This window comes from Ranitomeya variabilis, chromosome 3, assembly GCF_051348905.1.
Source record: "Ranitomeya variabilis isolate aRanVar5 chromosome 3, aRanVar5.hap1, whole genome shotgun sequence".
Lineage (NCBI taxonomy): Eukaryota > Metazoa > Chordata > Amphibia > Anura > Dendrobatidae > Ranitomeya > Ranitomeya variabilis.
In genome coordinates, this window is record NC_135234.1 from 654,274,829 (window position 1) to 654,289,553 (window position 14,725).

General features: G+C 42.1%; 1 protein-coding gene across 2 annotated transcripts in view; it reads right to left on the bottom strand.

Annotated features, from left to right (window-relative positions):
* The window catches only part of B4GALNT1 (beta-1,4-N-acetyl-galactosaminyltransferase 1), a 245,953-nt gene that overhangs the window by 78,323 nt on the left and 152,905 nt on the right, over positions 1-14,725 (bottom strand). For both annotated transcript variants that reach the window (XM_077297769.1, XM_077297770.1), the window contains exon 5: positions 6,085-6,125. In XM_077297769.1, coding sequence (XP_077153884.1) covers positions 6,085-6,125 — 41 coding nt within the window. The remainder of the gene's footprint in view (positions 1-6,084; positions 6,126-14,725) is intronic.

A 14,725-nucleotide genomic window follows, 5' to 3' on the forward strand; every position in this document is an offset into this window, starting at 1 on the left:
CTTACCCTCCGTCGGCCCCCCGGATCCAGCCCAGGCGTTTACCGATGCTCCTCGCGACGCTCCGGTCCCAAGAGTGCATTGCGGTCTCGCGAGATGATGACTTAGCGGTCTCGCAAGACCGCTACGTCATCATCAGAGCGTTGCGAGGAGCGGGAAAGGTGCCGGAAGGTGAGTATATAATGATTTTTATTTTTTTTATTATTTTTAACATTAGATCTTTTTACTATTGATGCTGCATAGGCTCATAAGCCGAAACGTTGAAATAATTACCTGGGAAATAATTACCTGGAGATAATGAAATAATTACCTGGGAAATAATTACCTGGAGATAACTACCTGATATTTATCTTATACTTTCTATATATGCAGATCATATTTTTGTTTGGATTAAGAAGAAACCAAGATTATGAATACACTTTATCACGTTTGAACTGTTTCTCTCTTGTGTGCCGGAGTTCTTTTTGATATTATTGATATTTTCTCCTGAGCACCTACTTCTAGTATAGTGAGCACCCCGTTCTCTTTCATACAATTCTGCTGGGGACATCACCCTGCTGAGTCCACCACTTGCTGCATGATCACCCTGCGGATCAAACCACTTGCTCATTCTCCTGCTGCCGCTACCTTATTGTCGCCGTTCCCTTGTTGCTGTGTCACTGTGCTGCCGAAGAGAGAACGGTAAGCCTTGGGAGCTGAAGATTATAAGGACTTTTATTGTATATAAGGGATGTAAAGGTGAAGGCACAGTATCATGGGCAGTGTTCAGATGAAGAAAAGTATTATTCTGGTGGTTCTTGTGCTGTATTCATCTACTGATGGTGGTTCAAGTGCTATATTTATTTACCAACAGTGGTTTTAGTCCTGTATTCATGTACTCTCAGTGTTTCTCATACTGCATTCATGTACCAGCGGTGGTTCTGGTACTGCATTCATTTACCAACAGTGGGTGTGGTTCTGCATTCATTTGCCAACAGTGGTTCTGGTATTGTATTTGTCTCCAGACCGTGGTTCTTGTGCTGTACTCATGTACTATTGGTGGTTCGAGCTATGTACTCATGTAATGACAGTGGTTCACAGGTCAATTGTGACCTAAAATGAATACCGTGACAATAATGATGGAATTGTCCTTATTTATTGCAAGTTTTAATTGTACTGTGAGGAGAGCAAACATTTACATTTTTGTTTTAGGCTGAAGGAAAATTAGACTTGGCCCTACTTCTCTTGCTGCATGGCTGCCCTCCAAGTTCCAGAAATGGGTGATAAAAAAAAACAAACGTTTGAATTAAAACTTAGGGTGTTTAATTCAGAATGGACAGATATATCCTTTTTTACTTACACAAGAGACAAAACATCATGCATTATTTGCCAAGAAGTTATAGCTATTTTGAAGGAGTTCTGTTATGATTCCACTCCTCAGTGTCTCTTAGGATGCAATAATTGACAGCTCAATCATCCAGTCTAGTGCAGGGGTGTGCTGAGCTGTTTATGCAGTGATTGACAGCTCCATTGTACAGTATGGTACAGGGATCTGATGAGCTGTCTGTGTTTTTATTGACAGCTTGGTTATCCAACCTGTGTCTGGCAAGTGCTGAGCTCATTTCAGGTGTTCCCTGTTCCAGTGATTACTTAGCTACTTAAGTGAGCTGTCTGGCCCAGATAGTTGCCAGTTATAGCTCTCGGCTCTCTGTAACTTGCTCCTCTGTCTTATTTTCAGCATTCTTACTTACTGATACTTTATTTTCCGGACTTTGAACGTTCCTATTGACTACCCGTTTGTATTACATCTTTTTCTCTCATCCACTATCTTCCTGAAATTCTGAACTTGTACCATTGCCTGACTCTGCCTTTGTCTTTTCCCTCTGTTTATGGCATACCCTTCTGGCTATTAACCTCGGACTCCTTGACTTCCTGTTTCACGGCTTGTCAGTGTGAAGTGACTCAGTGTCACAAGTACAATCTTCAGCACTATTTTTAATCAAGATGTCCTGATTTAAGTAAGTTGAACACCAGTGAAAAAGAATTAAAAGCGCCTACATAGTCAAAAAAACTCAGTGGGGAACAACAGTTTTTCAAGAAAGTAAATTCAGAAAATGAGGCAGTTACTAAAGTTAGTTTTTAGATTTCTAAAGACATCGCTGCAGCTGGAAAGTCTTTTACTGAAAGTGACTTCATAAAGAAGTGTTTGCTGCTTGCAATTATGTCCCAATAAAAAAATGTTTTTGAGAGTATAAGTTTGTCCCGAATGACCATGCATCGAAGAGTAGCTGATATATCTAATATTCTTAGTGATCAGTTAAAGCAGAAGGCAAATTACGGTTATTCAGCTATTATTCTCTAGCGAGGGATGAGAGTACTGATTTGACCAATACTGCTCAGCTTCAGATTTTTGTTCAAGGTGATGGCAACTTTGACGTAACTGAGAAACCAGACGGCTTTTGTACTCCTTGGGAGGTCAAACTATTGGAAAAGATATCGCAAATCAAGTAAACAAGTGTGTAACTGAAACATTAGGAATGACATTTGACAACTTATAGGCGATTTGGACTGAAGGTGCTCCATCTGTATGCCGCAAAAACCTTGGTGCAGTTACTCTTATTTGCGAGTTTGCTGCCAAAAAAATAACTACGGTAAGTATCATTGCATTATGCATCGACAAGTGTTATGCTGCAAAGTTTTGCATTTTGACCATGTAATGTCTGTGGTACGATTGTTAGTGAACTATATTCATTCAAGAGGACTAAAACATAGGACATTTGAACATTTCTTGAAGAGGTTGGTGCCGCCTGCAGCAATGCCCTCTATCACACAGAACTAAATTGGTTGAGCAGTGGAAAAGTATTGCAACATTATATTGCTCTCAAGGAAGAAATTGTTCAGTTCTTCGAGAATAACTCTAAAAATTTCCAGAGCTGCACAATGAAGTTTGGAATTATGACATGTATTTTTTATGTGACATCACAGGTCATCTAAATGAATTTAATATATAGATTCAAGGAAAAAGTCAAGTTTAAAAATCTTATTTTTAAACTTATTGTTGCAGTAATGGCCTTCAAAATTAAACTGAGGCAATTCAAAAGCCAGTTCACTAAGTCTATGAATCATATTCCGTTGTGTTAACATGCTGGGTTAGGAGAAAAATATTCAAAGGACATTGAACTTTTGATCCAGGAGATTGACAGATGACTGATACTATCCAATTAGTAGATTTAAGTTAAATGAAAATCCTTTCTCTGTGAATCCCGAGGATCTTCACACGCATTTACAGTTAGAGGTTATTGAACTTCAGTGGTCAACAGTTTATCATAATAAACACCGAGAAATGAGTCTTCAAGAATTGTACAAGCGTTTGGACAAGGGAAAGTTTAAAAATCTGCGAGACACTGCTTTACAGGTTTTCAGAATATTTGGAAGTACCTATATATGTGAGCAAACCTTCTCCATTATGAACTTGAATAAAAACAAGCAATGATCAGCTCTAACTGATGAGCACTTGGAAGATATTTTGAAAATATTGATTTCAAACATGATTCCAGAGTACAATAAACTGTTTACTGAAAAGAACTGTAATAATACCCATTAACTAAATGGTAAGATAACTTACAAAATGTGATTAAATCTTGTACCACTTAAAATAAAAGTTTTTAAAAAAGTTTAATCATCAACTTTAGGGTGTGTTCACACTTAGTTTTTGGAGCAGAAAATCTCAAAACTCCTTGAGTTTCTGCTCCAAAAATCAGTGTGAACACACCGCAACATTAGTTTTTAGCTGCTCACTTGATAAGTTAGTGTGTGTTTACATTCTCCAAATGTTCCTCATACACTGAATGAATTTTGAAGTTTTCAGGAAGGTTTGGAGAGTTTCTGCTCAGTTTCTGCTCCAAAAAACATTTGTAAGCTCACCTTAAATTACAAAATGAGCTGCTAAAAACCTATATTAACTTTGACCACTACCCCTACTCCCAGTGTCAGGACTCTGAACATTTTTTACCTTTTGTGCATTACTGCCCTTTTCCAAAATGGTGTTTTTGGTCTCATGTGCACTGTGTCTTCCTGCTATAAAACTCCACCCCAGCCTTCAGTCTGTGCTAGAGTATTCTGCCTTGCATCCAGCTCCTGACCTCTGATTACTCCCTGGCTATACACCTGCTCCTGTGAACCTGTGTGGTGATCCTGCTACTCTGCTCTGAGTTCCTGCTGCATACACCAGTTTCCAGTAATCCTCCTTCATCTGCTGCTCGTGTTTACTTCTATCTGCATTTGCTGGACATGTAAGCTGTTGCTGCTCTGCAAAAACCTGAAACTTTTACCCAGACCTCCCTGGTTGAGCTAAGATATCATTTGAACTGCCTACTAAGCATATCTATCTGTGCCTCGACTAAGACAAGGATTTATTTGTGTCAAGTATCCTCAAGAATAATTGTGCTTCATAGACTTTCTGCGTGATTGCATTTTCCTTTGAAGTTTCCTATAGACTGCTAAGCTGCGTTTATTATTTGCACCAAGTGTTGTGGACTTGAGTTTCTCTCTGCACCTGTTTGAATCACCGTGTGATAATATAGACTTTACCACTTATAAAACTGTGTCCTGTAGTTGTCTTGTTCCACGCAAAGAGTCTCCTGAGTTATCCCCTATAATTATTACACCCAGGTTTTAAGACAGTGGAGCTTTAACATGCTGATTTTTTTCACAGACGTGGTTATTAGCAATAGGAAGTTAGCAAGAAATTATATCACTGAGAAACATAATATCAGGAGAAAGTAAGAAAGATTAGAAATACATGGTTACATTCTTAAATTTTAATATTTAGAACCAGCACCGAACCTGTCTGGAACCTAATTCATTGATAAAATACTTTGTATTACTATAACATTAAGTTCTGATTTGCAGAAGTTATTCCTGTAAGTAGAATTTGCAAATATCAGACATTTATGTTTATATAGTAGATGTGCTATTAATGTCACATAAGGGAATACCCCTTTAAATGGAACCTGTCAGCAGGACTGTGCACAGTAACCTACAGACAGTGTCAGGTTGGCGCCATTATACTGATTAAAATTATATATCTTCGTTGATGAAATCCATCTTGTGGTTGTTGTTTAATCTATATTTTCAGTTTTGAGTTAATTATATGCTCGTCTTCCGGGGCGGATCTGTGGGGAAGGGGGGGGGTCTTCATGTGGTGCTCTGATTAGGTATTCATCAGTGTGGCTTCTGCCAGGTTACTGATCCCTCAGTGACTGCTTCCCTTTTACATAATGAATATTATATATTTTGGAGAAAAAACCCTTCTGCAGCCAGGCACCGGTGGTGGCACCTACACTGCAGCATAATCTAATGTGTAATGTGTTTATAATTAATCTCTTTGCTGTTCTCCTGATATTCCTATAAAAAATGTGCCATCTTGCTAGAGGAAAAATAAAATTTCCTCCTCCAAGATGGCTCCGGCAGACCAAGTAAAGAGACAGTTACTAATTGGTCTAGCCAACAGTTGGAGGGGGTAGGACCAGTAAAAGGGAACCACATCCTGGTTTGGTCAGTTAGTGAGAGACTTCATTGGTGACAGTGACAAGATCAAGTTCAAGGAGTAGTGGGCTGATAGTACTGACAGCAGGTTTTGTTCTGAGCGGCATGAGGCCTTACAAACTTCCCTGAGGACATTCCTGTGACATCTGGAGCCCAAGGTTTGATACAGGTGCTGAGGATAGCACCATAAACCCTTCCATACAGAGGAAGATGGACATGGAACCGTGTGAAGGAAATACTGCGGGAGACGGACGAATAATCCCTGGTTGTTTTTTTTATTTTACATAAATGTATTGTTGCTGTTTTTAGTCTATGGCAGCTGTTCTAGTTGCAACATATTGTAAGTATAGAAGGAATTGACCACATTTACAGTAAGCACCATTGAATAGAGTTGAGCAAAAAGATTAACTGGAACCTGGTCCAGATCAGCATAATAAGGATATTAAATGTGGCCGCATTATGGTCATCTATGAATAAAGAAGAGAGTCACAATGGCAGAGAGGGCCATAAGCCGCCAGTCACTATGATATATAATTTACCAATATCTGGAAAAATGCTTACCTTATACTCGCTTTTCTTTTTGAGGTCCAGCAAGCGAAGTCCTGAAAGAACAAATATGAATGTTGAACAGGCCTGAGATTCCTTGGTATTACAACACAAATGGTAGAATTTTTGTAAAACACAGAAACCTTGGTTTGAAGTTTTTAAAAACGAAAAGTTGGAAACATAATAAACTTGCTTACAGTATTTAGGAAGATTTTAGTGGAATAAAAGGGGACACTGCTAAAATTATCACTGTTTTTCTTCATTGCATCTTTAGTCATTGCTATGAAATGTATGTATATCCTCACTGAAAAACTAGATAGATTTGAAGAACAACATTTTTTGGAGGGGGGATGTTATTAAGGAAAATCTTAATGACATATATACATTGATGAACCATTTAATATTGTGCATTTAAGTTTTGATATAATAATGAGTGAGAGAAAAAGAGAGAGGAAAAAAAGAGGTCTGAGAAATTTCTTGGAGCTATCTACCAAAATATTTCCAACGCGCGTTTCGCTGTCGCTTCCCGAGGAAGCGACAGCGAAATGCGCGTCGGGACTCCTGTGCATCGGTTTTGGGCATCAGTATGGGTAAGAGATTATGATGTTCAGCTAGTTATACCTTGTTATTACACATTTTAAGGACAATCTACAGATAGTTTTGCACTGGTAGTTTATGGCTATATATACATATATATATTTCTTGTACATATATCCGGGTTGAAATCACTATGCATTTTATTAAGAATGTGAACTCATGTACCTGGACGTTTTTACTATAGCCTTGTGTGATATGCCTTTCTTTTGCTTATATGGTTAAATTGCTGCCCGCCTGTTCTTTACCATATGAATTTTGTTTTTCAGTATGGATTTTTTAATTATGTATTGGTTGTTATTTAGTGTTGTGGATTAATAAATACTTTTTTCTATTTCAATTTCTAGTCTTTATTGGATTAATTATTGAATGTGCTCTGGTGGTACATCCATACTATTATTAGAATAGTTAAAACTCTCTATTGCTCATATGAATTTTCAAATCATATTATATAGCACTGTGTACTTACAATTGCTCCCTGCCAAGTAGCTGTGGTATGATCAGACCATGTCCCTACACGGTCAGACACAGCCATTACACAGTACACAGCAGGGGCACATTTATAAGATTATCTCAGCACAGGAACATTTTTTTAACACATTAAATCGGGGAAATTATTTTTATTCTAAGATCTATTAATGAAAATGTACTTTGTTCTGTTGGACAACCCCTTTAATAAGGTAATAGTCATAAATATGTTTCGATTTATAGATTAGGTGACAGGATATTAACTATATGCTTTTTTGGCAACAAACTGACAAACAAGTTGACCCGATTATAAGCCGAAGAACCTAATTTTGCCACGAAAAACTGGGAATACTTATTCACTCGAGAATAAACAGAGTATGCATTGTCCTCTCATCCCTATCCTGGTATGTATGGCTCCCCATCCCTTTCCTTGTATGCATGGCTCCCCATCCCCATCCTTGCATGCATGGCTCCCCGTCCTCGTCCTTGTATGCATGGCTCCTCATCCCCATCCTTGTATGCATGCCTCCCCATCCCTGTCCTTGTATGCATAGCTCCTGGTCCCTGTCCTGCATGGCTCCTTATCCCCTATCCTTGTATGCATGGTTCCTATAAAAAAACACATCCTTCTTACCTTCCTTGCGGGCCCTCACTGCATCTTGTTTCGGCAGCAGCAGCACTTCCGGACGAGCGATCACGTGTCACCACTCATTAAACTAATGAATATTCACTCCACACCTATGGGAGTGGAGAGGGGTGAATATTCATTACCTTAATGAATGGGGAACACGTCATCGTTCGGCCGGAATACTGGCACCGGAAGGAGATGCAGCGAGGGTGTGCAGGGAAGGTAAGTAGGATGTGTGCTGGAAGCCGGCAGCTGCGGCTGTAACTGTGCGTGTTATAAGAGAAATGAATATTCACTGCCAGCACAGTGAATATTAATTTCTCTATAGAAGCGGGAACAGATACAGCCACAGCCGCCAGCTCCTCTGTGACAAGATGCTCCGCAGCTCCCCCACTGTTTTCCTTGAACAATGAATTATGTATAAGCCGAGGGGGCATTTTCAGCACAAAAAAATGTGCTGAAAAACTCCGCTTATACAAGAGTATATACGGTAGTAGCTTTTATATTGATATGTTGGCGATTGAAAGATGTACTGAAAACTAGGGATGAGCGGACCTGTAGATGTTTGTTGGATTTAGCCGAAATATAACAGCTGAACTTGACCCTCAACCCAATAGAAGTCAATGGGAACCTGAACTTTGGTGCTTTAAAATGGCTGTAAAATGGTCATAGTAAGGGCCAGGAGGTTGCAGAAGGAAGCTAAATGGGGATAAGAGCAAGTCAAGTGCCCAGCACACAAATTTGGATAGGAAAATGATTTAAAATAACATAGAATTAAAAAAATCATCCTGAACCAGGAAGCGGAGGTCCAAGTGGAGGAGGAAGTTGAGGAGGAGCTGGACATGGCAGTGCAGGTGGAAGAGGCGGAGGAGGAGGTAGCCAACACTCTATGTTGGGTTTTGCTTTCATTTTTTGGGGGGTACTCTGAAAACAGGCTGTGTGGGCGCACTCTACATACAGGCAATGTAATCATCTGCTGGCATTCTCTCTCCGTATACAGGTCGTGCACTTTTTTGGGGTGCAAAGAATGTGGACAGGCAAATGACTTAAATGGGTTTTACCATGAACAAAGTTAATTTTAAGGTTGATTTTAATCAATAAATCTTGGAATAAAAATAATTTTCACATTTGGATGTATTTTAAATTTTTTTCCTGTGCTGAGATAATCTTATAAATGTGCCCCTGCTGTGTACTGTGTAATGGCCGTGTCTGACCGTACAGGCACATGATCTGATCATACCACAGCTCCTGGGAAGGGCAAGAAGCAAAAGAGTATATAGACAGGACAGCATGAGATGGCGAAAAGAACTTGACATGGTGTGTGAAAAATATTGACACAAATTTAAAAATATTGTGAAATGGTTTGGATTTAAAAAAGTTTGGAAGATGAGGCGCTCTCAAACGATTACCGCGTACACATGGATGGTACAGTTAAACTGCGAACCGTCATTCGATGAGTTAACTTTGCTTGCTTTTATGAATTTCTGACTACAGATCACCATAAAAAACTTGAATCTGTCAATGACTGTATGGAAAAAAAAGCTATCAAGTTATGGACTATGGAAGAGATGTATTACGGACACGATATACCAGCCTGCATTACATTTACCCTGCACCAGGCTGTGTTATGTGTACATTACACAAGCAGCACCACAGTTCTCTCACAGACATGGGTGCAGATTATAAAAATTGTTTTTTTACACACAGTACTCACACAGACACGGGTGCAGATTAGAAACAAAAAGTTTTATGCGTACTACTCCCACAGACACAGTTGCAGATTAGAAAAAAATGTTTTACTCCCACAGACAAGGGTTCAGAGTAGAAAAATGTGTGTTTATGCATAGTATTATCACAGACACAGGTCCAGAGTAGAAAAAAATGCTTTTATGCACAGTAATATCATTCACACAGGTGCAGAGTAGAAAAATTTGTTTTTACACACAGTGCTATCACAGACACGGGTGCAAAGTAAAAACATTTTTTTACGCACAGTAATATCACAGTCATCGGTGTAGAGCAGAAATGTTTTTTTGTCCTCAGTACTATCACAGACATGGGTGCAGAGTAGAAAAAGTGTTTTTACGCACATTACCCCACATGGGTACAGAGTAGAAAAAATTAGTTGTAGGCACACTACTCCCACAGACGAGAGCAGACTACACATAGAGAGTCTTTTTTGAAAACTGAACACACACAAAACCTAATACTGTCCACTCCAGCTGCATCCTGTCCCTACACTAAGCAGAGTAGAATGGCAGCAGAACCCGTGATTCGGCATTTATACAGTCCAGGTCACGTGGTGCGGTGGCCAGTTACAGCCATGTCAATACTTGACATGGCTCCGATGGCTCCGAAAGTGCCCACAGCCTAAAAGCTTGTTGATTGGCTGTGATGCAGCCTTTCAGCAAACCTTATTCAGCATCCAAACCCGAACCGTAAACTGGACTTCCGGTAAAAAGCCTGTGTTCAGAGTTCGTACCTGTCCGGTACCAAAACCCAAACACAGACTTTTTACCAGAAGAACTTCACAGTTCCGATTCGCTCTTCCCTACTGAAAAACTAATCTATTTGTATGGTTTTTATTAGGCTTGTTACTATACATTAGTGATTGTCTAGCCTTAACGTATACCTTATTTTATTATTCTATCCACTGCTTGAAAGACTTTAATTGTATGTATCGCCTTTTCAAGAACATTATTGTCTGAACAGATATATTTGGCTCTAATAATTTCCCCTCAGGAATAGCTATAATTGTAAATATTGTATGTATAGCATTGCTTGAGACTTTTTTTAACTCCTTCACGCCGCGGCCCTTTTTAGTTTTTGCGTTTTCGTTTTTTTGCTCCCCTCCTTCCCAGAGCCATAACTTTTTTTATTTTTCTGTCAATATGGTCAAGTGAGGGCTTATTTTTTGTGGGACGAGTTGTACTTTTGAACGATACCATTGGTTTTACCATGTCTTGTACTAGAAAACGGGAAAAAAATTCCAAGTGTTGTGAAATTGCAAAAAAAGTGCAATCCCACACTTGTTTTTTGTTTGGCTTTTTTGCTAGGTTCACTAAATGCTAAAACTGACCTGCCATTATGATTCTCCAGGTCATTACGAGTTCATAGACACCTAAGGCTACTTTCACACTGGCGTTTTCTGCAATACGTCGCAATGCGTCGTTTTGCCGAAAAAACGCATCCTGCAAAAGTGCTTGCAGGATGCGTTTTTTTTTGCATTGACTTACATTAGCGACGCATTTGCGACGCATTGCCACACGTCGCAACCGTCGTGCGACGGTTGCGCCGTGTTGTGGCGGACCGTCGGGACCAAATAACGTTACATGTAACGTTTTTTGCTCCCGACGGTCCGCTTTTTCCGACCGCGCATGCGCGGCCGGAACTCCGCCCCCACCTCCACGCACTTCCCCGCACCTCACAATGGGGCAGCGGATGCGCTGGAAAAATGCATCCGCTGCCCCCGTTGTGCGGCGGAGACAGCGCTAGCGTCGGGGACCTCGGCCCGACGCACCGCGACGGGCCGAGCCCGACGCTAGTGTGAAAGTACCCTAACATGTCTAGGTTATTTTTTATCTAAGTGGTGAAATAAAATTCAAAACTTAAAAAAAAAAAAAAAAAAAGGTGCCATTTTCCGATACCCGTTGCGTCTCCATTTTTCGTGATCTGGGGTTGGGTGAGGGCTTATTTTTTGCATGCCGAGCTGACGTTTTTAATGATACCAATTTTGTGCAGATACATTCTTTTGATCGCCCATTATTGCATTTTAATGCAATGTCACGGCGACCCAAAAAACATAATTCTGGCGTTTCTAATTTTTTTCTCGCTACGCTCTTTAGCGATCAGGTTAATGCTTTTTTTCTATTGATAGATCAGGCGATTCTGAACGCTGCGATACCAAATATGTGTAGGTTTGATTTTTTTTAATTGTTTTATTTTGGATGGGGCGAAAGGGGAGTGATTTAATTTTTATACATTTTTTTTCCATATTTTTAAAAACATTTTTTTTTACTTTTGCCATGCTTCAATAGCTTCCATGGGAGGCTAGAAGCTGGCACCACTCGATCGGCTCAGCTACATAGCAGCGATCATCAGATCGCTGCTATGTAGCTGAATTGCAAGCTTGCTATGAGCGCTGACCACAGGGTGGTGCTCACAGCAGGCCGGCATCAGTAACCATAAAGGTCTCAAGGACCTTTATGGTTACTATCCTGACGCATTGCCGACCCCCGATCATGTGACGGGGTCGGCGATGCGCACGCGGTAGTTAAATGCCGCTGTCAGCGTTTGACAGCGGCATTTAACAGGTCAATAGTGGCGGGTGAATCGGGATTTCACCCGCCGCTATTGCGAGCACATGTCAGCGGTACAAAACAGCTGACATGTCGCGACTTTGATATGGGCTCACCGCCGGAGCCTACATCAAAGGGGGAGACACGACATGCGCCGTTCTAGTACGGGGCATGTCGTGAAGGGGTTAAAACAAAGTAGTGTGAACTTTAATATACATTAAATGGATATAGAACACTAGTGATCAAAAAGGGAGATATGACTGTCTGGTTGCTACTGATAATTGGAACGGACGCTCTGTGACAACCCGTAGCGTAATAAATAACTAAAAACTGAAACCATCACGCTAAACAGCATGAAAAAGAGGCATAGAAAACACAGGCTTAAAACCTACATCCAGTATAATACATAGATAAATATATAGGGAAGGGCATATCCGAACAGTACATTTTCGGGGTCCATACCCAACACCTACTGAACGTGCCCGGACCCCGAACATGGACTTCTCCTGGAAGTCTGTGCTACAATTTGGGTTATGCAGCCTGAACAAAGTTTGTTGAAAGGATGCAGCCGCCCAATCAATAAGCTTTGACTGCTTGCATACTTCCAGCCCCATCACAGTCAATGTCAAGTACTGGCAGGGCTGTGATTGACCAGGACCGGCACAGTGATAAAAAAATAAATAAAAAACGGCTTGCAGTCTGCAGCCCTCAACTGTCAAAGCCTGGAGGCCCCGCATATCCATTGCTGCGATGCAGTGGCCTCCGGGAAAATGGCCGCCTGGGACAGCGCATGCTCAGATTGAGATCTCGGCAACGACATCTCATCCCAAGATCTCGAGAGACAAGAACCTGCCACACCAGCCTGTGATCGTCGCCCAGCAGTGTCGGACCGGGACCCCTGCAGAATTGTCCGACTCCTGCTGCCGCCACAGGATTTGTAAGTATATTCTGACTATAAGAAGCACCCCCATTTTCCCCAAAACATTTTGGGGAAAAAAGTGCATCTTATAGCCCAAAAAATACGGTGTGTCCGACATACTTTAAGGTCTCAAGTAAATGTTTTATTAGTTAATGCTACTATTTCATTATATTGTCATCTATGTGCAGCGCCCCAGAGTCCTGGTCGTTGCAGTACTGTGGCTCCGCCGCTAAGGGGAGCTATGGTACGTCCGATGGCACTGAAGGAGTTCATCTGACCAGGTATCACATACACCAATACATTTCACAGTTGGGCCTCCAGGGGGAGCTAAGGGTGCTATTTATTAGGCCACTCCTCACCACTGTGGGTAAAACTGGGGGTCAGGCAGGAAGTTAGTCAGAAAGCTGACTGGGTTGGAACCAGGCAACACCTTGTGGCAGGGGGTGTTGTGGGGGAAGATTCGGTAGGGTCCCTGTCAGGTTTGGGACCCTGACAGAGGCCTGGCAACAAGGAAGAACGTCACGGGACCGTGCCTGCTCAGCATAGCGGCGGTGCCCTAAGAAAGGATTAGAAGCGAGATATATTGTGCTGAGTGAGAAACGAGATCGAAGCAAGAGGAGAAATACCAGTAGGAGTCGTGCTGTAAGACCGAGGCAACATCCTACTGAGGCGCACAACCGGCGTCCGGAACGCCGAGGAAGTATTTATATATCTAGCTCCAAGCAATACTTCAAACCAACGGCAGGACAGTCAGTCACAGGCGGGCTGTCTCACATACATCACCTATGAAGACATGGGGGGCACACTAGGAGAGGGGCGACTCTAGGGTCCCGGAAGAGCTCCGAGCCTACTCGTCATATGGGTGCCGTCCTAACCAGAACATCAGGGAGGGACGGAGGAGAAGAACATCATCCAAACGAGTTGTGAGGGAACATCAGAAACAGACACAACAGTTGTGGGGTACTATCCCGTAAGCACAGCAGGGGAGGACCACAACACATAGCGCTAGCAGGAAGGCACAGATTTCCACCTGCAAAGAGAACTCTGGAGGTGCCATTGGACCGGCCGGACTTGCGCAGCCTGGTGAACCGTATTCCGGACTGAGGACCCAGAGACCTTCAGTAAAGAGGTAAAGAGACTGCAACCTGGTGTCCTCGTTATTTACTGCGACCGGCACAACACCGCACCGCTACCACCATTCACATCCATTATTTACTGTACGCCCCTCAGCAGGGTCACGGACCGGGCCTAGCCACCGTGACAACCCCAGAGCAGAGACTCAAGAGGCCCGGTACCGGGTACCCCTCGGCCCTGCGGCAGTGGGGGCGCTACAATTTTGGCGTCACGAACAGGATCTACTTAAGCCTGAAGAATCAGGTCATGTGTGCCTTGGAACTGTGATTTACTGTGCTTGGACTGTGCTTTATTGCAAAGACTGTGTTATTGCCACTTGCCTCCAGAAGTTCCCACCAAAACCGCCGCCATTACAGCGCTAAAGAGAGCGCGCGGGAGAAGAAGAAGGGCGTGGAAGTGGGCGTGAACAAGCTGAAGAGCGCGAAAGACAATTGCCACCCAGTCTAAATATTCCTGCCCCTTGAGGACGTGTCCGTCAGCAACCGAGATCCGCCTCCTGATTCTCAATGGTGGGCGGAGACAGAGAAAACGAAACCGCCCACGAAGGAGAGAGCGGGAAAAGGACCAGGAAGAAGAAGTCAGCGACATGGAGGACGCCATGGCCAGCCGCTCGGA